Source organism: Python bivittatus, unplaced genomic scaffold (genome assembly GCF_059951505.1).
Source record: "Python bivittatus isolate LINGU-HERP-01145 unplaced genomic scaffold, Pbiv_v1 ctg000470_np1212, whole genome shotgun sequence".
NCBI lineage: Eukaryota > Metazoa > Chordata > Lepidosauria > Squamata > Pythonidae > Python > Python bivittatus.
This window is the reverse complement of record NW_028277065.1, coordinates 2702420-2728696: the sequence shown is the minus strand read 5'-3', so window position 1 is coordinate 2728696 and position 26277 is coordinate 2702420. Positions and strand designations below refer to the sequence as shown.

Below are 26277 nucleotides of genomic sequence, written 5' to 3'. Positions count from 1 at the left end.
TCAAAGCTTTTGACCTGTAAGATTTTTTAAAGCCCTTATAACCTCTTTATTTCTGAGTGTGTAGATCAACGGGTTTAACATGGGAGTAAGTACTCCATAGAACAGAGAAACGATTTTGTCCATCTCTTGCACACTTTTAGTTTGAGGTCGAAGATATGAGAATATAGCTGTGCTATAGAAAATTGTTACTACCATCAAATGTGATACACATGTAGAGAAAGCTTTTAATCTTCCACCTGCAGAGTGAACTCTCAGAATTGCTGCAACAATCTGCAAATAGGAGAAAAGAATAAAGGCAAAGGGGCCAAGGAAGGTGAGAACGCCAGTGGTGAACATAGTTACCTGATTCAAGGAAGTATCTGAGCATATAAGTTTGAAAATGGCTTTGAGTTCACAGGCAAAATGATCAATCACATTATCCCCACAAAAGTGAGCTGGCATTACATAAATGGGGATGACCCCTAAAACTAAGCCAGCAACCCATGTCCCAACTGCTAACTGAATACACAATTTCTTGCTCATGATTATCATATAATGAAGAGGAGCAGAAATTGCTATATATCGGTCATAAGCCATAACAGCTAAGACGAAACCTTCAGTTATACCTAACCAGACACCACTACTCATTTGAAGATAACACATTGAAAAAGTCATGGTAGGTTTGTCCACTAGAAGGTTTGCAATGACCTGTGGGACTGAAGATGTTGAATAGCTTATGTCAAGGAAGGACAAATTGCTGAGGAAAAAGTACATGGGTTTATGGAGATGATAATCCATTGTGATCACCAAGATGATAAGGCCATTTCCCACCACTGTTACAGAGTACACAATTACCATGAAAACCATTAAGCCCAGCCTTGACTTTGGTCGACCAGAAAAGCCAATAAGGATAAATTCAGTCAATGCAGTCTTATTTGCCTTCTCCATATTCTCTGTTCCTATTATCTGTAAAGAAATACAAAATGTAACCAAGCACTGAAAATGTATGAAGTGAGGAGGACATTTTTCCATTTAGGAAAGAAAGACTGAAAAGGTCCTGTACAGGAAGAAGAATTAAATGAAAACGGTAATACTATATAACTGAAGAAATATATTTTCTCCCTCACTAACAGAAAATCCAAGAGTTTCTTATTTTTTTTAAAAGAATTATATCCTCATTTTTAATTGAATTAAATATATATATATATATATTGCAAAAATGTGCTAATGTAACAAAAAACCTAAATGTTAGAATTTTTGTACCTTTGTTCTTATTTATTTAGAGGCCACCTGACTCCAAAAAACTCTGAGCAGCTTACATATTAAATGTCATGAACATTAAAAGACAAAGAAAAAAATCATGAATGTTATTCATTCAGTTTTTCCTGTGAAGCAGTACAACAAACTGCTCTAAATCCTTTTTTTTTTTTAATGGTTCTGCTATCCACATCTTTAGCAGTGACTTCTTGATCTCCACATTTGGCCACCTTGTGGGGTGTTGCTGTTGTGGTGGTGTATAGCTATGTGTATAGCTATGAGATGCTCAAAATGCAGAAGGGGTTCTTCAGCTTCCCATCTCTCTCCATTTACTTTCACATGAATTAGAGTTAATTTGTTCATGTACAACAACTTGGGAAATTATGAATTGACATAATTACAAGATAACAGCTAGCAATGGTTTTACAGCCTTAGCGAGATGGATGGATGGATGGATGGATGGATGGATGGATGGATGGATGGATGGATGGACGGACGGACGGACAGACAGACAGACAGACAGACAGACACCTGTATTTTATTCCCTTATGTTATATATTCATTTTGAATGGTAACTGATCATGCAACATAGATTTCTGTTTCCAGAATTATTTCCAGAGTCCTAAAATATTGTGAAAATACCATAAAGTCAGAGAAGTAATGAAATATATGGACCATTATGAAACACTAAAAAGCAATAGTTCAGCTATAGTATAAAGAAAAATCAACTGTTTATAACTTCACATACTAAAAGTAGTGGTTGATAAAAACCTGGGAAAACAAGATTGGCTTGGACAGATGCTTAAATGAGGTGGCCAAGAAGGTATTTTAAAGCAAAGAATCATTTCACAAAAGGATTTTAAATTCTTTCCAAGCATTATCTATAACAATGAGAAGCAGAGTTGTGCTGCTTGATGTGGATATTCCAGTTCCATTTAGGTAAGCTCTTTAAACAGCCATGGATTAAGGAACTAATCCCTGCTCCACTTGTCATGGTACAAACCAAATTCTCTCTACTTATCAGTAGAGATAATCTTATCAGATTGATTTATTGATTATGTGCCATCAAGTCATTTTTTTATTCCTAGCAACCACTTAGATTTTCTCCATGACCATCGTCAATCATTTTATATTTTCTATCCATGTGGCTTTCTGGGTAAAAATGCAGGAGTGGTTTACCTTTGCCTTCTCCTGCATGGTATGAATTGATGCTCTTGGGATTATCATTAAAGTGATAATCTGCCTCTGGTATCTTCCTATATCACTGCTGCCCAATAAACTAAACCCAACTGCTTTAGCTGGGCAGGTGGGATGACCTTCATATCTTGGGTGACCTTGCTGGGAATAGATTCTCTGGGAATACAGTTCTGACATTCTTCACTCATACCTTCCAGGAACATCCCTCTGCCATGATGGGTGGGGGGTACTTATACAAAGTCTTGGATTATTATAAGACACAAAAAAAGAATCACAACCACAATACCCATCACATATTTCTTTTTTTAAAAAATGAGTATATTCTTGAGATGGCATTTATGCCATCACTACCTTCCCTCCCTCCCTTTCTTCTTGATTTACAGACATGGATTTCATAATAACACATCTAAAGCATAGCATTCTAATTTCTATTTGAGAATTTAAGGTTATCATCCTAAATCAATAAATATTATATGTTCTTTTGGATTAATATACTGTAGTTGGCAAAAGATAAAAGATAATGTAATAAATAAGTCTTCTCTTTCTACATACAGAAATATATCCAGACAACTACAGTACCAAAAATTACCTTTAGGACTTCTTAGATGTCCTTTGTCAGTTTCTCTTCTTAAATCAAGAAACAGCATTCTTTAAATTATATTCAAATTGTATCAGTCTTGAATATGTGGAAGAACAATAAATAATCCTATTTGAATCAACTTTTGCCTTTGTCTTTAATTAGAATTTTTAGAAATACAATTAAATAAGGACCTATAATACATAATAAGATCCCTCTCACTCTTTCATTTGTCACCATGTAATATGATGGCATAATTATTGGTAATTTTAGATATATTTTTACATCTATCAGGGCCTGTTTGAGTGAATACTCAATAATCAATCAATCAACTAAAAATTTAATAATTTGTAATTGGTTATTTTTCTTAACCCAACTTCGAGAAGGGCAGAGCAGAAAGCAAGGGCTGACCTTTTTATTATGAATCCAGGAAAGAGAAGGAACAGAGCAATAGGTCTGTTTTCTTCTTAACTCTTTCATATTTTCAATATGTTCCTTCTTTCTTGACAATCCCATTTGTGCATGATCCCAGGAGGATCCTCAAATCAGCACTTTTAATAATGTGCTTAAGATATTCAGCACAGAAGCTAACATTGTAAACTGAAAAAAGAAAGAATAAAATCATTATATTTCTATTAGCATAAACATGGAAAAGTGAAAGCGTAATGCACATTATGCTTTCATGCTATGTCCCCAAACTCCATTTATTATTTTTATAAGGTTTCACATGAAGGTCTTTACAGTTCATAACATGGAGGGCTTCTTAGGACTGTGTATATTTATTCATTTATTTTTATTTATTGAATGCACAAAGATTAAAAGCACAGATAAAATATCAATTAATAAACTAAGTGAGAAACATGTTGGACAGACTGAGATAATTGCAAATAGTTATTGACCTAGGCTCAACATAGCTAATCAAACCACACACGCCTAACCATGATTCAGACCTTCTGATGTCCAACACAGCTGAGCAGAATTTAACAATTTTTGTGGAAATATCAATAGACTGATCAAGTACCAGAAAGTCCACAATCTCTATTTCCAGTCAACCGCTTATTTCAAGTAAAGAGCTGACATACGTAGCTTTCTCTGTTCCATTTATTAACAGGGAGAAGCTGTTATAGGACAAATCAAAGATTCTGCCTCTTTTCCAATACAAAATTAAAAAAAAAAAAAAAAAAGCAAATTTAGACTAGCCAGAATTCATCCCAGAAATGTATTTCAGCCAGTATTTCAACAGTCAAATTCTTATGTGGGGCCCCACATAAGCACAACCTAATTTTAACCAGAGTAAGTTTGATACAGAACAAAGAATGCGAAACATAGTTCTAAATTTTAACTGGATTGTTTCTAAGGCTGCTTTAACTTTGTAGGCACAACATTATTTATCTACAGCTGAAGGCTTAACACCATGGCTCTAAATAATTGAACTTCTGTAGAGACAAGGTTATTCCTGTTATAACTACTTAATCTATTTATGCCACTGGAGGCCTTTTGGTCACATATTGTAATTTCTTGAGTTTGTTGTATTCAGGGGGAAATTTTTGAAACCACATTCCTAAATTTTAATCTATTCAATTTTGGATACTCTGATTTTCCAATCATAGCGGAAGTTGATACCCCTTTTGGGGAATGAGACTACCTTTGTTTAAAGTAATTAATTTCTACTTTTTCACTATGGCAGTTTTATCTTTATGATCTGTTTCCAACAAATATAAACCAACCAGATTTTCTCTTCCAGCTAGACTCTATCTATGTAACTGTGTTTTCAGATAACTTCTTTCACAATGCCAAATAGACATATATGAAGGGAGATAAAGTGTGGTAACCAGAGAAGAACTTTCTATAGCTAGAGCATACACGGACATTGCATTTTCAGGTGGGAAATAATATCGGAATCCCATTTCTCTAGTGTTTCAATACCCAGAATTCTGTCCCTTAAGTAAGGCAGGACCTCCCACACTCACGCCTGATTACCATCCCATTGATTAAGACACCTGACTGATAATCCTAAAAGTTCACATACTTTTGCCACACAAAAATGTGTAGCTTTGGATCATTTTCATCAATAAATCAATGAACAAGTATAACGTTTTGACTCATTGGTTTAACTGGGTTCTCTTTATCTAGTTTTTGGACTTGTGCAGAGAACATTTTCCTAAACTGGTTCATGTGTTCACAAACTTGCAAGTAATTGCCTTACAAAGAATTTGCCCTGGAAAATAGACAGAAACATGGTACGTTCTAGATAAACTAGATAAAGAGAACCCAGTTAAACCAATGAGTCAAAACGTTATACTTGTTCATTGATTTATTGATGAAAATGATCCAAAGCTACACATTTTTGTGTGGCAAAAGTATGTGAACTTTTAGGATTATCAGTCAGGTGTCTTAATCAATGGGATGGTAATCAGGTGTGAGTGTGGGAGGTCCTGCCTTACTTAAGGGACAGCATTCCTGTTGTTCATCCCTGTTGCAGATGGATGACCTTTAACAGAACCAGTCAATGTCCTTTTACAGTATCTTATCTCCTTGAAAGATATTGGTGATTGTTTTTAATTGATTAAATGATAGGAAACCTGGAAAACTTACCTCTGGAAGAGAAGTTTGAATCTTAGATTGTATGTAACTAAATGTAATGTAGTTACTAATGTAACTAAAGAGTGTGAAGTTTATGAAATGAAGTAGAAGGCAAATGAACTTCACACATCTCTAATATTGTTTTATAATGTGCCTTCATTCAGTTATCAAAAACTTGTGATAACAAATATACAACAGCAATATAAGGAAATTTCTAAGAGGTATATCAAAATTAGAAAGAAAACAGACAGCTGAAAGAGCTATCTCAATGTTCAATATTGTATGTCAGGCTTGTTCTTGACTAGAATTCTTGCTAGTGCCCCCAGAACCTCTCGATTTCGGAGGGTATAAACTAAGGGGTTAAATACAGGAGTTAGCATGCTACTAAAGATAAAAAGTATTTTTTCAGCCTCATGCATCTTTTTACTTGGAGGAAGAAGATAAGTAAATATGGCAACACCATAAAACATAGTCACTACAGACAGGTGGGACCCACATGTCGAAAAAGCCTTCATTCGGCCTCCTTCTGAGGGGATTCTTAGGATGGCCTGAAGAATGCGCATGTAGGAAAAAACGATAAAGCCAAAGGGAAGAAGGAGCCCAAATATGCTAGTGGAATGCATAGTTATTTGGTTTGAAGAGGTATCAGTACAAATGAGTTTCATGATAGATTTCACTTCACATCCAATATGGTCAATTTCATTGTTTCCACAAAATCTCAATGGCTTTCCAAGGCAAGGGACTATTCCAAGCATAAAGGCTGCAACCCATGTAACAGCAGCCAAGAAGATGCAAACCCTTCTGTTCATGATGAAAGTATAGTGCAGTGGCCTGGAGATGGCAATGAGACGGTCATAAGCCATGACTGCCAGGAAGAAGCATTCTGTTGTGCCAAATAAAAGAATAGCATACATTTGGGTAAAGCATCTAACAAAAGACATCACAGGCCTTTCCACTAAACAATTGGCAATAGATTGAGGGATTGTGGTTGTTGTGAGTCCAAGGTCAATAAAAGAGAGGTTACATAAAAAAAAATACATGGGGTTGTGCAGCCAGGGATCACGTATGACTACTAAGACAATGAGGCCATTTCCAGCAAGTGCTATCAGATAGGAAACAATATAAATTGGTATTAAAATCATCCTTGACTTGGGTCTCCCGGACCAGCCAATAAGGATAAATTCAGTCACTTCAGTCTCATTTTCTCCTATTTCCTGCATTAGGGATGATCTGAAAAGAAGAAATATATGTATTTCTGAATAATATTTATATATTTGAACAATCTGGAAGTCCTTAAATAAGCCCACATAATATTTGCCACTGTCAAGATCCATTTCCAAAATAAGTCTGAAGAGAGAGCAAGTGTGGTGGAGTGATTAATGTGCCAGGTTAGAAACTGGGAGGCTGTGAGTTCTAGTCCCATCTTAGGCACAAAGCCATCTGGGTGACCTCGGACCAGTCACACATATTTTTTTGAAATGTTTCTTAAATATATTGCAAGTGTTCCATGTTTAGTTTTATATGATAGCATCTGGATCCAGTATCATGAGGGGATGGGGAAAATTATTTCCCTAGTAAGGTGATGAAAGACTCACTTGATTGCAAAATTGTATGATCTGATCAAAATGAATCTCATTCCAGTCTATTTTGGGGGATCTCTCTCTCTCTCTCTCTCTCTCTCTCTCTCTTTCCCCATCCATCCATCCATCCATCCATCCATCCATCCATCCATCCATCTTTGCTCTGTGTGTGTGTGTATGACTTTTTCTATCCTGTTTAATTAGACCATTTTGCAACAGATTATGGAGAAAGTGTAGAGACAAAGGGAAATGGCTTATGTTTAGCATCTTAATATTAAACAGCCTATTAGACTTTGGGGGCAGAGTGACTAGAGTTCCTGCCTGAAGGATCATACTGTATTAAGGTTAGTTTCTGGCTTTCTAACTGGTTGGATTTTAACTGGAATATTTTATTTTCCATTCTCTTTATCTCCAATGAAGATGAACATTATAAATTATAATTATGAAGTCTGATAGATCATATTAATTTATTTAAGAGTGAAGAAACTTTGGTCCACCCAGTGCAAGGCTACTGGGGTTTGGAGCTTAATGAGAGCTGGAAAACTCCCCAAAATTCCTCTATTGATGTAGAAGAACAGAGGCTCCAGGATCTCATATTCCCTACTCAGAATTTAGTCTTAATTCTGTTCTGCTTCTCCAAATATGATGTTAGTGAGTTAAATTAGTTAAGGGGAAATGTTGAAGAATTCTTTCAATCTTGATGCTCCTTTTTACCTCCTTTATTCCTATTTTCAGAATTCACCAAAACTATATTGGAAGCCACATGGATCTTGGGTACTGTTCTTTGTATCATGTCCAATCCTTTTAAACATAAAATCAGAAAATAATATCAAATACTTCAAGAATCTGATCCACTGTTGTTCAATTGTGGGAGTGGGAATCGATATATTTATAAAGAAAATCATTAAAGGCTTTTTTTATTTTCCTGATAGATAGTAAGAAAGAGACATTTCCTGATATAATACACCAGGATATGATATACAAAACAGGTATATGACAGAAGAAATTTGTAATGATGCTTAATTACATATATGAATGAATATTTATAATTGATCAATATGAAAAACATATTCTTTAATAGCAATGATCCTCTTTAGCTACAGAGCCCATAAAAAACAAGCCGTAATTATCTTTCTTTACCCTATAAATTCAGCAAGGACCATTTTCCCTCTGAAGATTCTTGTGTGTTTTATATTGGCCATGCTACAGTTTGGAAGTCAACTGAATAAATTAATTAAAACTACATATTTATGATTTGTATTTGCTTTCAAAAGAGAAATATGAATCAAATGTCCACATATGGAAATCTGAAGAAGTAAATGCAAAATATTATTTTTAGATCATCTTCTTATGGAACAAAAGCATATTTAAATTTAGGTTCTATATCTGATTCATACAGCAAGTGATTTTTGAAGAAATGGCATGGCCAATTCAATGAAATCCAAAAACAGAGCCACATCTTCAATGGAACTGTGTTTTTAATACTAGTACTAATGGAAAAGAAACAGTAGTTTCACTGTCAAAAAAGTTTTTTTTCTCTTTAACTTAAAAGTAATACCAGCATATTTTTAAAAATGTAAAATAGACTATTCCCTATAGGGACATTTCTAAATGACTCATTCCCCCCCCCCCCCTTTCAGCTTTAAAAATATATTTTGTAGTTATCCAGTTACTTCTGCTATTTTCTCATGTCCATATTAGTATGATTAAAATATTCTCAAATAACATGCATTATTAAAAACAAACAAACCTTGAAATTATATTCACTGTTACTGTGCTTGGCATTCTATCAAAATCCCCTCTTTAAGAATGAAAACAATAATTTGTACTTTTATTTTAATGATAATTACAGATATATCTAAACTGTATCTCAAATTAAGCTTATAATTTTAACCAAGTACATTTTTGATTGAACAGAAATTCATTTTTATTACCTCTCAGCAGCTGAATCATGCAGTTATATTTCCTCTACAATTCGAAAAACTACCATTGGAATTCAATTACTTGAAAATTAAGGAAGCAGCAGAACCTTTTCATGTATAGCGAAAACCATTTTTCCTTTACAGTCAAAGTACACTACTCATTATATCATCAATCAGTCAAAATTACAATATGTGTATGCATACACCCAAACTTAGATACATTTACACACTTTATTCTCTTTAGGAATATTCCCCAATGTCTAATTAAACCTCTGTGTATGTGTGTGTGCTTTCAAGTCAGTGTTGATTACTGACAACTGCCTAGGCTAGTTCCTTTAGTTTTCTTGGCAAGACTTTTGGAAGAGGTTTGCTGTTGCCTCCTTCCTAGGGCAGAGAGGGTGTGGCTGGGCCAAGGCCACCCAGCTGGTTTTGTGCCTAAGGCAAGACTAGAACCCATGGTCTCCCAGTTTCTAACTTGGTGCTATAACCACTATACCATCCTGGCTCTATCTTCTGAACTGATCCCATATTTAAATGTTCAGAAAAGTGAGCTTGGAAATAAAGAACAACTATTTTATAGGGCTCTATATAAGACACTCAAGTGGCCAAAAACAATTGGATAGTATAGGATTCAGCATGTTACCATTATCTAACTATCGTCTTAATAGGTTTATAGGATTCCTATAAACACAATGGTGAGGAATTTTGGTCTAGTGGTTAAGTTCTAGCCAAGCCTGAGGCATGAAAGCTGGCTGGCTGACTTTGAGCCAGTCATTCTTTCTCAACCCACGATGTTGGGCTCAGTTAACAAGCAGTCAGTCAATTCCTGCCACAAACAATAGATCAACATTTGGTTGATCCGAAAAGCGGACCCTGCACCTATGGGGGAAAAAAAGGAAGGGGAAAAAAAAAAGAAAAGAAAAGAAAAACACCAATGGTGAGGCAGTTTTTCATGTTCCAATAGCTGAAGTCCTACCTTCCTTATCATTTCTGTTGCTCATATACACAGTTCAAAAATGACCAATAGATTGAACAAATGCATCCTTTCCAACAGCTGAAGACTTATCTTATATTGCATTTCTGTTGGTGATATACAGCTTTCAAAAATGACAAATAGACCATGTGAATACCCACACATGGACATAGAAATATATGTGTATCTGATTGTGTGTATATGCATGCACACCCACATATACAGTAGATAGATATGTTGACTTTAGAACATGCAAAAATGGTTAAGTACGACTTTATATAATTACTGAAATATTGGATTAGATTCTGTGCTTTTATGCATGTAAGAGAACCTCTCTAATCAGAAAATAGCTTTTTACAGCTTTAGTACAAATTGACATGGCAATTTCTGGTAGGAAATAATAATAATAATAATAATAATAATAATAATAATAATAATAATAATAATAATAGAATCCCATTTCTCTACTGTTTGTGTGTGTGTGTGTGTGTCTATCTCTGTGTGCATATTCCTAATCCTTTTGTTTAATAACTGTAAAGATGCCCCAGGCAGTGAATAACAGCATGTGATTGTGCTTTTCGATGTGTGTTTAAAAAAACAAACAAACCTATAAATGATTTTTATATCATAACTTTATTAAATTTTAAAAACAGAAAGATTAAAAACTAACAAAAACTAATAAACAAGAAAAAGAATAGAAGAAATGAAGAGAAAGATGATAGAAGGAATGCACAGGTGCAGAAAAAAAAAAAGAAACGGAAATTTTAAAAAAAGACTTCTGACTTTTAGAAGATATAAGTAAAACATACATTAAACTCTTACTCTAGGATTACAACTTAACATCCATTTTTAATATAATCTATACATTTTACTAATCATCAAATCCATCTATCATAATTTCATTTTTTTCTGTTTCCTGCAAAAAGTCCAAAAGTGGCTTCCAATTAGCATTAAAAATAATCAATGCCTTTCCTCTAATCAAAACTGTCAATTTCACCATCTCAGCTAGCTCCATCAACTTTGTACATATAAAAGTCTTGCTGTAGTTATCATATATTTGTACATTTTTGACAATCTTCCCCGTGAAGATACCAATGATACATCATTTTATAAAAAAAAAAAAATAAGATTGTGACATAATGTAAATGTCAACGCTTTCATCCACATACTTTCCTATTGTTCCATTTGTATATTATATCAAACATTTTTAGCCTATTTTATCATACAATCTTTAACTTTTTCATCTTCAGTTTCAAATCTCAACAAAAATTTACACATTTTAGCAGTAAGATGTTCATCATTAATACATAACTAAATTTCAAATACAGTTTCATCACAATCAAAACCATACGTACTTTCATCAACTTTAAATATTTCTACTAATTGTACATATGAAAAACATTGGCACATGTATCCTTCTAATATTAAATCTTCTCTTGATTTTATTTTAAATTCTTCCTGGTAAAAATAAAAAAAAGTCAGCATAATTTAGCTATTTCTACTTAATTACCATTTCTCTTCTATGTGCTTCTCATGGAGATAGCCATAAAAGCATTTTCAGACAAAACCTAGATTTACATCTATCCCAAATACTCAAAACGACATGCCTAATAAAACATTTTTTTTTGAAATCTATATTAATTTTAACTTTGTCATATCATAAATAGCTGTGCAACCCAACTCTCAAATCATGCCTCTCCAAGTCCAATAACTTTCTGTTTCTCAGCGTCACCCACTCTTTCATCCAGTTTAAACAGCAAGCTGCAAACGACAATCTCATATCAGGTAAAGGTAAACCTCGTCTTATTTGTAATCTTGAAACATCCTGAATTTAACTTGCGGTTGTTTGCCTTGCCACAAAAATTTAGACAATAAATTGAAAGTGTTCAGCCACTGCTTGATGCAGAAACATTGTCTATTCTTAGGGATTATTCACAGTGTGACGTCCATTAAGTAAATCAGCAGGCTGTAGGATTTCATCAAGATGCTGGGGAAAGAAATAGCAATAGCAACAAAGTTGCAGCTAATTTTTATACCTGCAGTTAGTGAAGTGAAATGAAAAAAATATTTCATATAACTCTACCATTGATTTGTAATATGCCTCATATAGAAAATACACAACAGATGTATCAGACTGTTCAATGTTACAAAGAAAATTGACAGCTGAAAGAGCTATTGTATATTGATGTTTTCTAAAGTTGTATGCCAGGCTTGTTCTTAACGAGAATTCTTCCTAGTGCCCCCAGAACCTCTTGATTTCGGAGGGTATAAACTAAGGGGTTGAACAGAGGGGTAAGCACGGTATTAAAGATAGAAAGTATTTTTTCAATTTCGTGCATCTTCTTACTTGGAGGAAGAAGATAAGTAAATATGGCAACACCATAATACATAGTCACTACAGACAGGTGGGACCCACACGTTGAAAAAGCCTTCATTCGGCCTCCTTCTGAGGGCATGCTTAGGATGGCCTGAAGAATGCGGATGTAGGAAAAAAGGATAAAGCCAAGGGGAAGGAGGAGTGCTAATGTGCTACTGAAATATATGGTAATTTGGTTTGAAGAGGTATCAGAACAAATGAGTTTCATGATAGATTTCACTTCACATCCAATATGGTCAATTTCATTGTTCCCACAAAATTTCACTGGCTTTGCAAGGCAAGGGACTACTGTAAGCATAAAGGCTATCAGCCATATAATAGAAGCCAAGAAGATGCAAACATTCCTGTTCATGATGATAGTATAGTGCAGTGGCCTGGAGATAGCAATGAGACGGTCATAAGCCATGACTGCCAGGAAGAAGCATTCTGTTGTCCCAAATAAGAGAATAGCATACATTTGGATAGAACATCTAGCAAAAGACATCACAGGCCTTTCCACTAAACAATTGGCAATAGACTGAGGGATTGTGCTTGTTGTAAGTCCAAGGTCAATAAAAGAGAGATTACATAGGAAAAAGTACATGGGGCTGTGCAACCGTGGATCATGTATGACTACAAAGACAATGAGGCAATTTCCAGCAAGTGCTACAAAATAGGAAACAATATAGACTGGTATTAAAACCATCCTTGACTTGGGTCTCCCAGAAAAGCCAATGAGGATAAATTCAGTCACTTTAGTCTCATTTTCTCCGACTTCCTGCATTAGGATTGATCTGAAAAGGAGAAGAAAAAGAAAACAAATATATCTGAAGAATCTGGCAATTATTAAATAAACCCAAATAATTTTTGGCACTGTAAAGACATTTTGAATACTTATTGGAAAATGAATTAAAAAGAAAAAGAAAAAAAACCCTCTTGACTGCATCAGTTTTTACTCTTTGATTTAATTCTCCCCAGCAAACTCTGCCCAGAACCAACAAATGTTTGGGAAAGCTTCACAAATGCATGAAACCCTGTAATAGCAGATATAAACTATTTGGTGTACTTATCCAAAAGCACATCCATTTCTCAGCCATGGGTCTCAACATTTGCAAAATCTATGAGAGTGTTCTTCTGATATAATCAACTCTTGAATAGAGTTTAATCTCTGAAGTAAACCTTGTCTCTCTGTATGAAATAAGTTTTGAGTAAATGATCAGGAAACAACAAAGGAACATTGTCAATTTCCAGCTAGGTGTCATCAGAAGATACTGTTACAGGGAAAAGGAAACTAAAATTAATATTCTCTTTCCATAGAGCATAGCTAGATGGATGGGAAGTTGTTAAACAGGGCAGTTGTTAAACAGTGGTTAATAATGGTTTCCGTTTGAGTCTCCACCAAGTTTTTATTCAGAAACAAGAAGTCTTGAATAATACCTTTACCGTATAAACTTCATCCCATAAATTTGCTTTAGTTTTTAAAGGTGAGCAAAATTATATCTGCAGCTAGATGGATCATGGTGCGTTGTTTTTTGTATGAAGTCTGAACCCTTTAAACATAAGAGCTTGAAATCATATGGAATAATTGAACAGTTTCATCTACATGGAAATTATTCAGTTGTGGGAGCTGGGAATCTAAATTAAATGCGTACACACAATTATTAAATATTGTTTGATTTTTCTGAGAGACAGTAAGAGAGATAATTTTCGAAATTTAATATAACAAGATATTATATACAAAATAGGTATATGATGGAACGGAAGAAATTTGGAATATAATTAAATATATGTATGAATATTTAGCAATGATTAATGTCTCTATGTGTTTGTGTGTGTGTGTGTGTATGTTGAAGATCCTCCTCAGCTGAACAAATAGTAAGAAAATACAGTAATTTATCTTATCCTATCAAATCAGCAGGGACCATTTCCCTATTTAAGATACTTGATTATAATACATTGGTCATACTGTTATAAACTAATGGAGCAAGTTGTTAAAATGTTCATTTTTAAAATTTCTTTTCTTTTCAAAATATGAATTGAATCTTCACATGTAGAAAACTGAAGAAAGAAATGCGCATTCCTACATTAAAATGGTCTCCCTGTAGGATAGAAGGAAATTTTAATTCATGGTGTTGTTAGGTCCTATATCAAGGTCCTATATCTGATCAGTGAAGTAAGACATGTTTGAGAAATGGTATTTCTGATTCATTAACATTCAAAACAGAACATTTACAATAGAAACAACTCATTAATATTAATACTAATAAAAAACTAACAGTAGTTTCATGGTCAATAGGTTTTTTTCCCCCTTAAACATAATATCCATAGTTGTAAAAAAGGCAAAATATACAATTTTGTTCCCTTTATGCATATTCCCAAATGTCTCATTATTTCTTCTCTATGTTTTAAGGATATACTTTGTAGCTATATAGTTACTCATGCAAATTTCTCATGTTCACATTATTTCTCCATAGTTTAGAAGATATTTTCAGATTAGACATTGATAAGTTTAAGGAAGCTGTTGTGAAAGAGATGTATGTTGCTAACTGAACCTGGTCCTTTTTCTGATGTGAGTGTACTTCGCTTTCCGAGGACTGGACACACCACAGTGTAGCAAATCTCCACAAAATGCTTTATTGCAGCACACACCTTCCCGAGCAACAGACTATTCCTCTCCCTCCACCTAGGACTTGCAAGGTGATGTTGCCATGTAAATATGCCTTTAATACTCAGTCCTTTTATACTTAGTTCAAGCAAAAGTCGACAAGTCTGTAAAGCGGTATACAACCTTTCCAAACATTTTTTACTGTAGTTGGGAGGTGCTACTTCAGGGTGGTTGTTCCTCTTCTAGTTGCTACTGACCTCCCAGCAAAGCTCCAAGCTGCAGGCAGGACTCCCACAAGGATATGTTGCTTACCATAACTTGTGGTCCTGGCAGCTGAATGATAGTCCTCTTGCGAGCTTGTAATAGCTGCCAATCTCCAGATGTCACCTCTGCTTCCCCATCTGTATGCTGTTTGTTGATTTTCTTTTCTTCTACAAACACACTGACCCGCTTTGTCTTAGCATTTGCTTTTGTAAGCTAAGAGCTTGGGGAGGTTGAAGCTGCCTCTGGATGTGGGCATGTCTTGAAAAGGCCAGTGTGGGCTCAGTTATCACAGGCACCCGGAACACAGGCTTGGGTGCTTGCAAGTAAAGTTGTGAGTGAATAAATGAGGGAAATGGGGTGGGAAGCATTTCTGCCTGGCTGCAGGTGCCCTTCCCACGTGCAGACAGCAACCCTAACCTTACTCCCTCACAACTGAACAACTTAAAAATCTCAGTTTGTTCTAAGTGATATTGAGACTTAATAATCATTTAAGAAGATTAGCAATGTAATTCTGTCCTTTTGTAGTTAGCAATATATCTCACTGTGCTCCATATAAAGCAAATTATTGTAAATAGTAATGAACAAATTTGGTATTATTACAAATCATATGATGAAATAAAATGTATAATGAAAAGAAATGTATATTAATTTCCTTGAATGCATATTTACTATTAATGTGTTCTATGTTCTATCAAGTTTTCTTCTTTAAGAATAAAGCAATACAATATAACTCTATTTTTAATTAAAAATAAAGGCCTATTTTAAATATGCCTCAAATTGAGTATATTATTTTAAAGAATATTTTTTTTAATGGAACACAGATTATTTTAAATACCTCTTAGTAACTGGACCTTGTAGGAATACTTTACAGTATGTTCTGTTAAGAAAATTAATATTGGAAATCCTTTTAATGATAATTAAGGAAGGACCAGAATCTGTTCATCAGTCAATGGCAAACAACTTTTCTTTCATTTTAAAAGTGCATGTATTATAATCAGTCAAAATCACAATATGTGTATGGATATGCAGAAATACACTCACATACTTTGTTCTCTTTAGGCATATTCCCCAATGCCTCATTATCTTCAAACGTTTTGCCACTTCTAAAATTTGGAAAACAGTGAGTTGCAGTAAATGTATACACATGACAGTGGAGAACAATTATTTTATGGGGATTCATAGAAAATACTTGGAAAGGGATAATAGATTTGGTTAATATACGGGGCAAGATATTATCATAGGTCAAGCATTGTTTTATTATGTATGTTTTTCTGGTTAACATAATGGTGATCTAGTTCTTACTTTCCAACAGCTGAAGATCTATCTTATATAGCTTTCTATTGGTGATATACACATTTCAAAAATGACAAACTGATCATACAAACACCCACATGTGGACATGGAGATATAGCCCTAGAGATAGGCGTGTACGTTGGAGGCTTCTGGGTAGAACAATGGTGGGCTAACACACCTCTGCTAAATGGCAGAGATGATGCTGAGGAGATTGCTGGTAGATGGGCTTTATGACTTAGTGAATGGATCTTCCACAGACAAGGAGGAAGGCGTGAGATCACCCATCTGTGTTCTGGAGGGTGTTCCTTGAGAGAAAACTGGCAAGATCCAAAGGGATGCTGTCAGCTACTATTGAGTAAAGCGCCAGGAGCCACGAAAGACAACACCAAGCTCAAAACATCAGATGGAGACTATTAACAGTCACTGGAGTTGTTGAGTCTATTTTCTGTGGACTTTTTGCTGAAAGAAGAAATAAATGAAATGATTTATGAATTTGAAGATTAAGAAAGATGTGGATTAAATGAGGGGTTGAAGGGATTTGTATAACATCTGGGAGGGAGGAGGGTTTTAAGATTGTAATTATCTGTCAAAAAGAAATTTGGATGTCATTCATATATTTCTAAACTTTGGTTCCCCCCCCCCTTGTCATTTTTCTTTCTTGCACTTTCTTTCTTTCTTTCTTTCTTTCTTTCTTTCTTTCTTTCTTTCTTTCTTTCTTTCTTTCTTTCTTTCTCTCTCTCTCTCTCTCTCTCTCTCCTCTTTTTTATCTTTTATTCTAAGTAAAAATTCACCCAAATATAGATAGATAGACCAATTTCAGTACATAAATGATTAAATTAGGCTTGTACATGGGATTGTGCAGCTGTGGATCATGTATGACTACAAAGACAATGAGGCCATTTCCAGCAAGTGCTACAGAATAGAAAACAACATAAAGTGGTAGCAAAACCATAATTGACTTGGTCTACCAGACCAGTCAATGAGGATAAATTCAATCACTTTCAGACGATGAAAGGAAAATATTGTTATGAGATGTACTTTCTAGCAGTGAAAGAAGAAACAGAAGGTTAAAGGTCAATATGGAACTACAACTACCAAATTCAGTCAAATATTCTATCTGATTTGTAATATGCGTTGTATAGAAAATACACAACAGATACAGTATATCAGGGAAAGACTGTTCAATGTTACATAGAAAACCAATAGCTGAAAGGGCTACATCAATGCTCAATATTGTATGCCAGGCTTGTTCTTAACTAGGATTTTTCCTAGTGCCCCCAGAACCTCTTGATTTCGGAGGGTATAAACTAAGGGGTTGAACACAGGGGTTAGCACGGTGTTAAAGATAGAAAGTATTTTTTCAATTTCGTGCATCTTCTTACTTGGAGGAAGAAGATACGTAAATATGGCGACACCATAAAACATAGTCACTACAGACAGGTGGGACCCACACGTCGAAAAAGCCTTCATTCGGCCTCCTTCTGAGGGCATGCTTAGGATGGCCTGAAGAATGCGGATGTAGGAAAAAAGGATAAAGCCAAGGGGAAGGAGGAGTGCTAATGTGCTAGTGAAATACATGGTTATTTGGCTTGAAGAGGTATCAGTACAAATGAGTTTCATGATAGATTTCACTTCACATCCAATATGGTCAATTTCATGGTTTCCACAAAATCTCGCTGGCTTTGCAAGGCAAGGGACTACTGTAAGCATAAAGGCTGTGAGCCATGAAACAGCAGCCAACAGGATGCAAAACGTCCTGTTCATGATGACAGTGTAGTGCAATGGCCTGGAGATAGCAATGAGACGGTCATAAGCCATGACTACCAGGAAGAAACATTCTGTTGTCCCAAATAAGAGAATAGCATACATTTGGATAGAACATCTAGCAAGAGACATCACAGGCCTTTCCACTAAACAATTGGCAATAGACTGAGGGATTGTGGTTGTTGTGAGTCCAAGGTCAATAAAAGAGAGATTACAAAGGAAGAAGTACATGGGGCTGTGCAGCCGTGGATCATGTATGACTACAAAGACAATGAGGCCATTTCCAGCAAGTGCTACAAAATAGGAGAGAATATAAACTGGTATTAAAACCATCCTTGACTTGGGTCTCCCGGACCAGCCAATGAGGATAAATTCAGTTACTTTAGTCTCATTTTCTCCGACTTCCTGCATTAGGGTTGATCTGAAAAGGAGAAGAAGAAAAAAGAGACAAATATATCTGAAGAATCTGGAAATCTTTAAATAAGGCCAAATAATTTTTGGCAAAGACTTTTTTTTAATACTTATTAGAAAATGAATGGGAAAAAAGAAAAGAAAACCTTGACTGCATCATTGTACTCTTTGATTTAATTCTGCTGCATACAGCAAACTCTCTGCACAGAACAAACAAATGCCAGAGAAAGTTTCTGTAATGCATGAAACCCTGTAATAGAAGATGGAAATTATTTGGTCTACTTATCCAAAAGCACATCCATTTCTCAGCCATAGGTCTCAACATTTGCAAAATGCATGGGAGTGTTCTTTTGATATAATCAGCTCTTGAATAGAGTTTAATCTCTGAAATGATCCATTTCTAAGTGTGTGAAGTATGTTTTCAATGAATGATCAGGAAGGACTCAAGGAACATTGTCGATTTCCAGTTTGGTGTCTGCAGAAGTTACTATTGCAGAGAAAAGGAAACTAACATTAATATTCTCTTTCTATAGAGGCTAGATAGATGGATGTGGGAGGTTGTTAAAGAGGGCATGAGATTAATTTCATTTCTGAATATTGATTAACTTTGTATTCAGAAACAAGAAGGGAGGATAGGAAGGAATAAAGAAAGTTTTGAGACAGATAAAGAATGACTAAATCAACAAACCAACCAACCAACCAATTAACGTTCTGCACTTCTGTTTTCTAAGATGCAGTCAATGAATAAATATGGAGACTGCAATTCAAATTATTTCTTTTCCCTCCTACTTAGAAACCTCTATAGTAGATCTATGTGTAGAAGAAAGCTCTTCCTCTTAGGTGATCTGGGTTCTTGCCAAATCATGGAAATTCTCCTTTCTTTTATCTCATAAACATTATAGATATCTGAAATCTGATAGATCATATTAATGTACAATAAAGGTAAAGAAATTTTGGTCCATCCAATGCAGGTCAGTTGGGAGTTAGAACTTAGAAATAGCTGAAAAACCAAAAGCTTTCCATTACTGAGGTACAATAACAGCTATATGATCCCTTATTCTCCTCACATAACTTAGTCCTAATTCTTTCCTAGTTCTCCTACATATATACAGTGGTGCCTTTGATTGTGTGAGAAAATTGAATATTTTTTTCTCCCTATAAGCTTCATCCCATGAATTTATTTTAGTTTTTTAAAGTTGAGCAAAACTAGGTTTGCAGCTAGAGGGATCATGGTGCATTGTATTTTGAATCATGTCCAAAACTTTAAACATAAGCACATGAAATAATGTGGAAAAATTGTAAACTGCAAACTACATGGAAATTATTCAGTTGTGGGAGCAGGGAATTTACATTATATGTACAGAGTTATTAAACATTATTTGATTTTTCTGAAAGACAGACAGTAAGAGAGAGAATTTTCCAAATTTAATATACCAGGATGTTATATACAAAGTAGGTATATGATGAAAGGAAATAAATTTAGATTGATGTTTAATTAAATATATGTAAGAATATTTATCAATGATTAATTAATGATTAATCCTCCTTAGCTACAGAATTAGTAAGAAAATTTAGAAATTTATCTTATCCTATCAAATCAGCTGGGACTGTTTCTCCACTGAAAATACTTGATTATAATACATTGGTCATACTGCTGTTATAAATTAATGGAACAAGTAACTAAAATGTTATTTTTTACATTTCTTTTTCATTTCAAAACAGAATTATGAATTGAATCCCATGTGTGAAAAACTGAAGAACTAAATGCACATTCCTATATTAAAATGGTCTCCCTGTAGGACAGAACCATGTTTTAATTCATGTTCTATATTTGATCAGTGAAGTAAGACATGTTTGAAGAAATGGCATTTCTGATTCATTAACATACAAAATAGAGCACTTACGACAGAACCAACTCATTAATATTAATAGTAATGAAAAAGAAACACTAGTTTCATGGTCACTACATTTTTTACCTTAAAAATAATATCCATAGTTTTAAAAAAGACAAAGTATACTATTTTGTTCCCTTTATGTATATTCCCAAATGTCTCATTATTTCTTCTCTATGGTTTAAAGATATATTTTGTAGATATATGGTTACTTGTGTAAATTTCTCATGTTCACAATATTTCCCAATAGTTTAGAAGATATTTTCAAAGGGACCCTGAAGCAAAAATATTGTTATAACATGTAGTTTCCTAGCAATGAAAGAAGAACCAGCAGTCTAATTCAGAATTTCAGAAACAGATTCTTTGCCTGCAATGGAAACGTTCAGTGAAATAAATATTCCATAATAAGTAACCTAGGAGAAGCATTCCATTATTTTTTTGTTACATTTGTAAGTTTAATGAAGCTGCTATGAAAGAAACATATGCTGCTAACTGAACCTGGTCATGTACTGAACAACTTAAAAATGTCAGTTTGTTCTAAGTGATTTTGAGAGATTAGAATAATTTAAGAAGAAAAGCAATGTAATCCTGTCCTTTTGGAGTTAGCAAAATATCTTGATAGGCTATATATAAATTAAATTATTGTAAATAATAATGAACACATTTGGTATTATTACAAATAATATGATGAAATAAAATGCATAATTAAAAGAAATGCACTAATTTCCTTGAATGCATGTTTACTATTACTGTGTTCCATGTTCTGTCAAGTTTTCTTCTTTAACAATAAAACAATAAAATATACATCTATTTTTAATGAAAAAAATAGAGACATTTTAATTATGCCTCAAACTACATATCCTATGTTAAAGATTTTTTAAAATTGAAGATTAATATTAAATACCTCTTAGTAACTGGATCTTGCAGGAAGACTTTATGCTCTATTAGAAAAATTAATATTGAAAATCCTTTTAATGACAATCTAGGGAGAATCAGAATCTCTTCAGTCAATGGCAAACAACTTTTCTTTCATTTTAAAAGTGCATGTATTATAATCAGTCAAAATCACAATATGTGTATGGATATGCAGAAACACACTCACATACTTTGTTCTCTTTAGGCATATTCCCCAATGCCTCATTATCTTCGAAAGTTTTGCCACTTCTAAAACTTGGAAACAGTGAGTTGCAGTAAATGTATACACATGACAGTGGAGAACAATTATTTTATGGGGGTTCATAGAAAATACTTGGAAAGGGATAATAGATTTGGTTAATATACGGGGCAAGATATTATCATAGGTCAAGCATTGTTTTATTATGTATGTTTTTCTGGTTAACATAATGGTGACCTAGTTCTTACTTTCCAACAGCTGAAGACCTATCTTATATAGCTTTCTATTGGTGATATACACATTTCAAAAATGACAAACTGATCATACAAACACCCACATGTGGACATGGAGATATAGCCCTAGAGATAGGCGTGTACGTTGGAGGCTTCTGGGTAGAACAATGGTGGGCTAACACACCTCTGCTAAATGGCAGAGATGATGCTGAGGAGATTGCTGGTAGATGGGCTTTATGACTTAGTGAATGGATCTTCCACAGACAAGGAGGAAGGCGTGAGATCACCCATCTGTGCTCTGGAGGGTGCTCCTTGAGAGAAAACTGGCAAGATCCAAAGGGATGCTGTCAGCTACTATTGAGTAAAGCACCAGGAGCCATGAAAGACAACACCAAGCTCAAAACATCAGATGGAGACTGTTAACAGTCACTGGGCTTGTTGAGTCTAGTTTCTAAAGCAAGTTTTTGGAAAAAGAATGTACAGTGAATAGAGACTTTTGGGGCAACAGAGAAACTAATACCAAGCAAATGTGTAGACCTTCAGCCCATGAAAAAAATTAAAAGTTAAGAAACAGAGGAAATAAAGAGAATTTAGAAGCAAAAGCTTGCCTGGAGTTTGGACTAACAATGGTAAAAACGGGATAAAGCAATAGTCAGATTTGGAGTTTTATTAATTTGACAATTAGAAACAGTTGAAATAATTTTTTAAATCAAATATACCTCTGTAGGAAACAGAATTGTTTAGATTATTTCATGAACAGGTTTGTGGGGGGGGGGGGGAGAAAAAAAAAGCAAGTGATTTCTGTAGACATCTCTTCTTTGCCTGACTCTTCCCTCGACCCCAGAGCAGAGAGATTGGAGAGGGATTTCAAGAGAGTAAGCTGTTTGCTCTTCTACATGTTGAGAGCAATGTGATCGCACTGGCAGCAGGAAAGGGTCAGACAATTTTTTTTTTTTTTTGTCCCTCCCCCTCTAAGTGCAGAAATATTGGAGAGGAAGAGATTTCAAGAGAGTACTGTAAGCTGTTTGCGTAGAGTGCCGATGGATCCCAGTCCTGGCTTCCAGTGTGATTTCATTCGTTTCGATGTGTAAAAGAGCAGGTAGCTTACTCTCTCTCCAAGGGGAGGGGGAAGGAAAAATCTCAGGTCAAGCACAGGATGAGTACTGACTGTAATGGTGATCACATGACTAAAGGATGCTGCAAAGGTCCTAAATGGTTGTAAAGGGCCGCAAAGTTATTTTTTCAGCACCATCGTTCCTGTATTATAGAGATGGACAGAATGTGGGTAACTGGTATTACTGTAAATTTACATTGGGTCACTATTTAAGAGATCTTTTTTTAAAAAAAATAAAATAATGTATCTTTGGTATATGACACCAAAGAAATTATCAAAATGTACAAAGGTATTTCAAACCAGTGTTGGAAATGTGTAAATCATGAAGGGACATTTTATCATGTACAGTATGGTGGAGTTGTGAGAAAGCTAAGAAATTTTGGGTATTAATTCATGCAATGATGCAAAGTTGTTAGGGAGTAATATTGCTAAGAAACCTGAACTGTATTTAATGGGACTTATGAACAATGAATTAGAAAAGATTCATGGTAGACTGACTTTGTATATGGTAACTGCAGCAAGATTATTGTATGCACAGTGATGGAAGAATAATGACATTCCCAAAGTGGAGGAATGGATTGTGAAAAATTCAGAATTCACCAAATTGGCAAAACTTTCCTCCTTGATCAGAGAAAAACAGCCTTATATGAACTTTTTGCTGAAAGAAGAAAGAAATAAAATGAAGTTTTATGGATTTGAAGATTAAGAAAGATGTGGATTAATGAGGGGCTGATGGGATTTGTATAACTTCTAAGAGGGAGGAGGGGTAATAAGATTATAATCATCTGTTGAAAAGAAGGTTGAAAGTCATTTATATATTTCTAAACTTTAATTTTTTTCTTTTTATTTCTTGCTCTTTCTTTCTTTCTTTCTTTCTTTCTTTCTTTCTTTCTTTCTTTCTTTCTTTCTTTCCTTTTTTTCCCTTTTGATTAGGGATTTATTCTGTTACTTTTTAAAATAAATATAAATAAAAAAAGAGAGAGAGATCTGTATGTTTTTATGTGTGTGTAGATTTGCACCCAAATATAGATTGATAGATTGATTTCAGAACATATATAAATGATTAAATAAGGCTTTATGTAATTGCAGAAATATTGTGTTAGATTCTGAACTTGTTTACATGCAACAAAACCTCTGTAGTCAGAAAACAGCTTTCTATGGTTACATAGCACACACTGACATTGTATTTTATGGTGGGAAATAATATTGGAATTCTATTTCTCTAATGAATGTGTGTGTGTGTGTGTGTGTGTGTTTGTATGTGTATTTCTGAAACTTTTTTCCCCCTAAATTGTAAAGATGCCCCAGTGAGTTAATAACAGCATGTGACTGTGCTGTTCTGTTTTTATTTTTTTTTTAAGTATAAATGGAAGAATCTTAGCTACTCCTTCATGCCAAAAACCCAACTATGCTCTGCCCTCTAAATAATCATGTATTTGTTTTTGAACTGCTAATAAAAATTGCATTATTGTCCGTACCAATGGTAATGATTTTTTTGTCTGAGGGACAGCAACAGCTGAATACATATTTCATCCAAAAAACTTTCCTATTTTCAAAGTTTATTCAAAAAGAGCTATAAGTCCATTAAGCTATTCAGCAGGTTGCCACATTTGGTCCAGATGCCTGGGAAAGCAATAACAATAACCACAATACTGCAGTGAATTTTTTAAAGCTGCACTTAGTAAAGGGAAAAGGAAAGGGATTTCACATTCTTCCACCATTGATTTGTAATATGCCTCATGTAGAAAATACACAACAGATATATCAGACTGTTCAATGTTACAAAGAAAACTGACAGCTGAAAGAGCTATTGTATATTGATGTTTTCTAATATTGTATGCCAGGCTTGTTCTTAACGAGAATTCTTCCTAGTGCCCCCAGAACCTCTTGATTTCGGAGGGTATAAACTAAGGGGTTGAACACAGGGGTAAGCACGGTATTAAAGATAGAAAGTATTTTTTCAATTTCGTGCATCTTCTTACTTGGAGGAAGAAGATACGTAAATATGGCGACACCATAATATATAGTCACTACAGACAGGTGGGACCCACACGTTGAAAAAGCCTTCATTCGGCCTCCTTCTGAGGGCATGCTTAGGATGGCCTGAAGAATGCGGATGTAGGAAAAAAGGATAAAGCCAAGGGGAAGGAGGAGCCCAAATATGCTAGTGGAATACATGGTTATTTGGCTTGAAGAGGTATCAGTACAAATGAGTTTCATGATAGATTTCACTTCACATCCAATATGGTCAATTTCATTGTTTCCACAAAATCTCAATGGCTTTCCAAGGCAAGGGACTATTCCAAGCATAAAGGCTGCAACCCATGTAACAGCAGCCAAGAAGATGCAAACTCTTCTGTTCATGATGAAAGTATAGTGCAGTGGCCTGGAGATGGCAATGAGACGGTCATAAGCCATGACTGCCAGGAAGAAGCATTCCGTTGTGCCAAATAAAAGAATAGCATACATTTGGGTAAAACACCCAGCAAAAGACATCACAGGCCTTTCCACTAAACAATTGGCAATGGATTGTGGGATTATGGCAGTTGTGAGTCCAAGGTCAATAATTGAGAGGTTACTAAGGAAAAAATACATGGGTTTGTGTAGCTGTGGATCACGTATGACTACTAAGACAATGAGGCCATTTCCAGCAATTGCTACAAAATAGGAGACAATATAAATTGGTATTAAAACTGTCCTTGACTTGGTTCTACTGGACCAGCCAATGAGGATAAATTCAGTCACTTTAGTCTCATTTTCTCCTACTTCCTGCATTAGGGCTGATCTGGAAAGAAGAAATAAGAAACAAGTATATCTGAATAATCTCTAAGTCTTCATATATTCAAAATGAATCATTGGGTCAAGATCGCTTGCAAAATCTTTAGTATGACTTAATTACACATTAGTGAAAGTCTGCACCCCCTTGACATTCTGTAAAGGTTTCAAAGCCATACACTGATTTTAAAAATGCATATAAAATATTATGTATTAGGATTTTTATTTTTTTATTTTTTTGCAAAACCATATGTAAGTATAAATGCCATTTATTAAGAAAAACACATAAAACAAATGAGCCAAACAATTTGCTGTTTTACATTTTCATCATTATATCCTGGAGTTATATGAACATTGGAAGAGCTCATGTGAAATAAATTCAGAAAAT

The 26277-nt window shown here is 34.6% G+C and overlaps 4 protein-coding genes across 4 annotated transcripts; all 4 read right to left on the bottom strand.

The window, feature by feature from the left end:
- LOC103059692 (olfactory receptor 13H1-like) lies at positions 1-927 on the bottom strand. Its single transcript, XM_007438183.1, has one exon. It carries the CDS (start codon positions 925-927, stop codon positions 1-3), a length of 927 nt encoding a protein of 308 aa, XP_007438245.1.
- Positions 928-5865: 4938 nt separating this feature from the next.
- Positions 5866-6813, bottom strand: LOC148215609 (olfactory receptor 13H1-like). The gene has a single exon (XM_088143038.1). The coding sequence runs from the start codon at positions 6811-6813 to the stop codon at positions 5866-5868; it is 948 nt and encodes a 315-aa protein (XP_087999164.1).
- An 11000-nt stretch (positions 6814-17813) lies between these two features.
- On the bottom strand, positions 17814-18761 carry LOC148215608 (olfactory receptor 13H1-like). The gene has a single exon (XM_088143037.1). It carries the CDS (start codon positions 18759-18761, stop codon positions 17814-17816), a length of 948 nt encoding a protein of 315 aa, XP_087999163.1.
- A 6180-nt stretch (positions 18762-24941) lies between these two features.
- Positions 24942-25889, bottom strand: LOC148215607 (olfactory receptor 13H1-like). The gene has a single exon (XM_088143036.1). It carries the CDS (start codon positions 25887-25889, stop codon positions 24942-24944), a length of 948 nt encoding a protein of 315 aa, XP_087999162.1.
- Between the last annotated feature and the right edge of the window lie 388 nt (positions 25890-26277).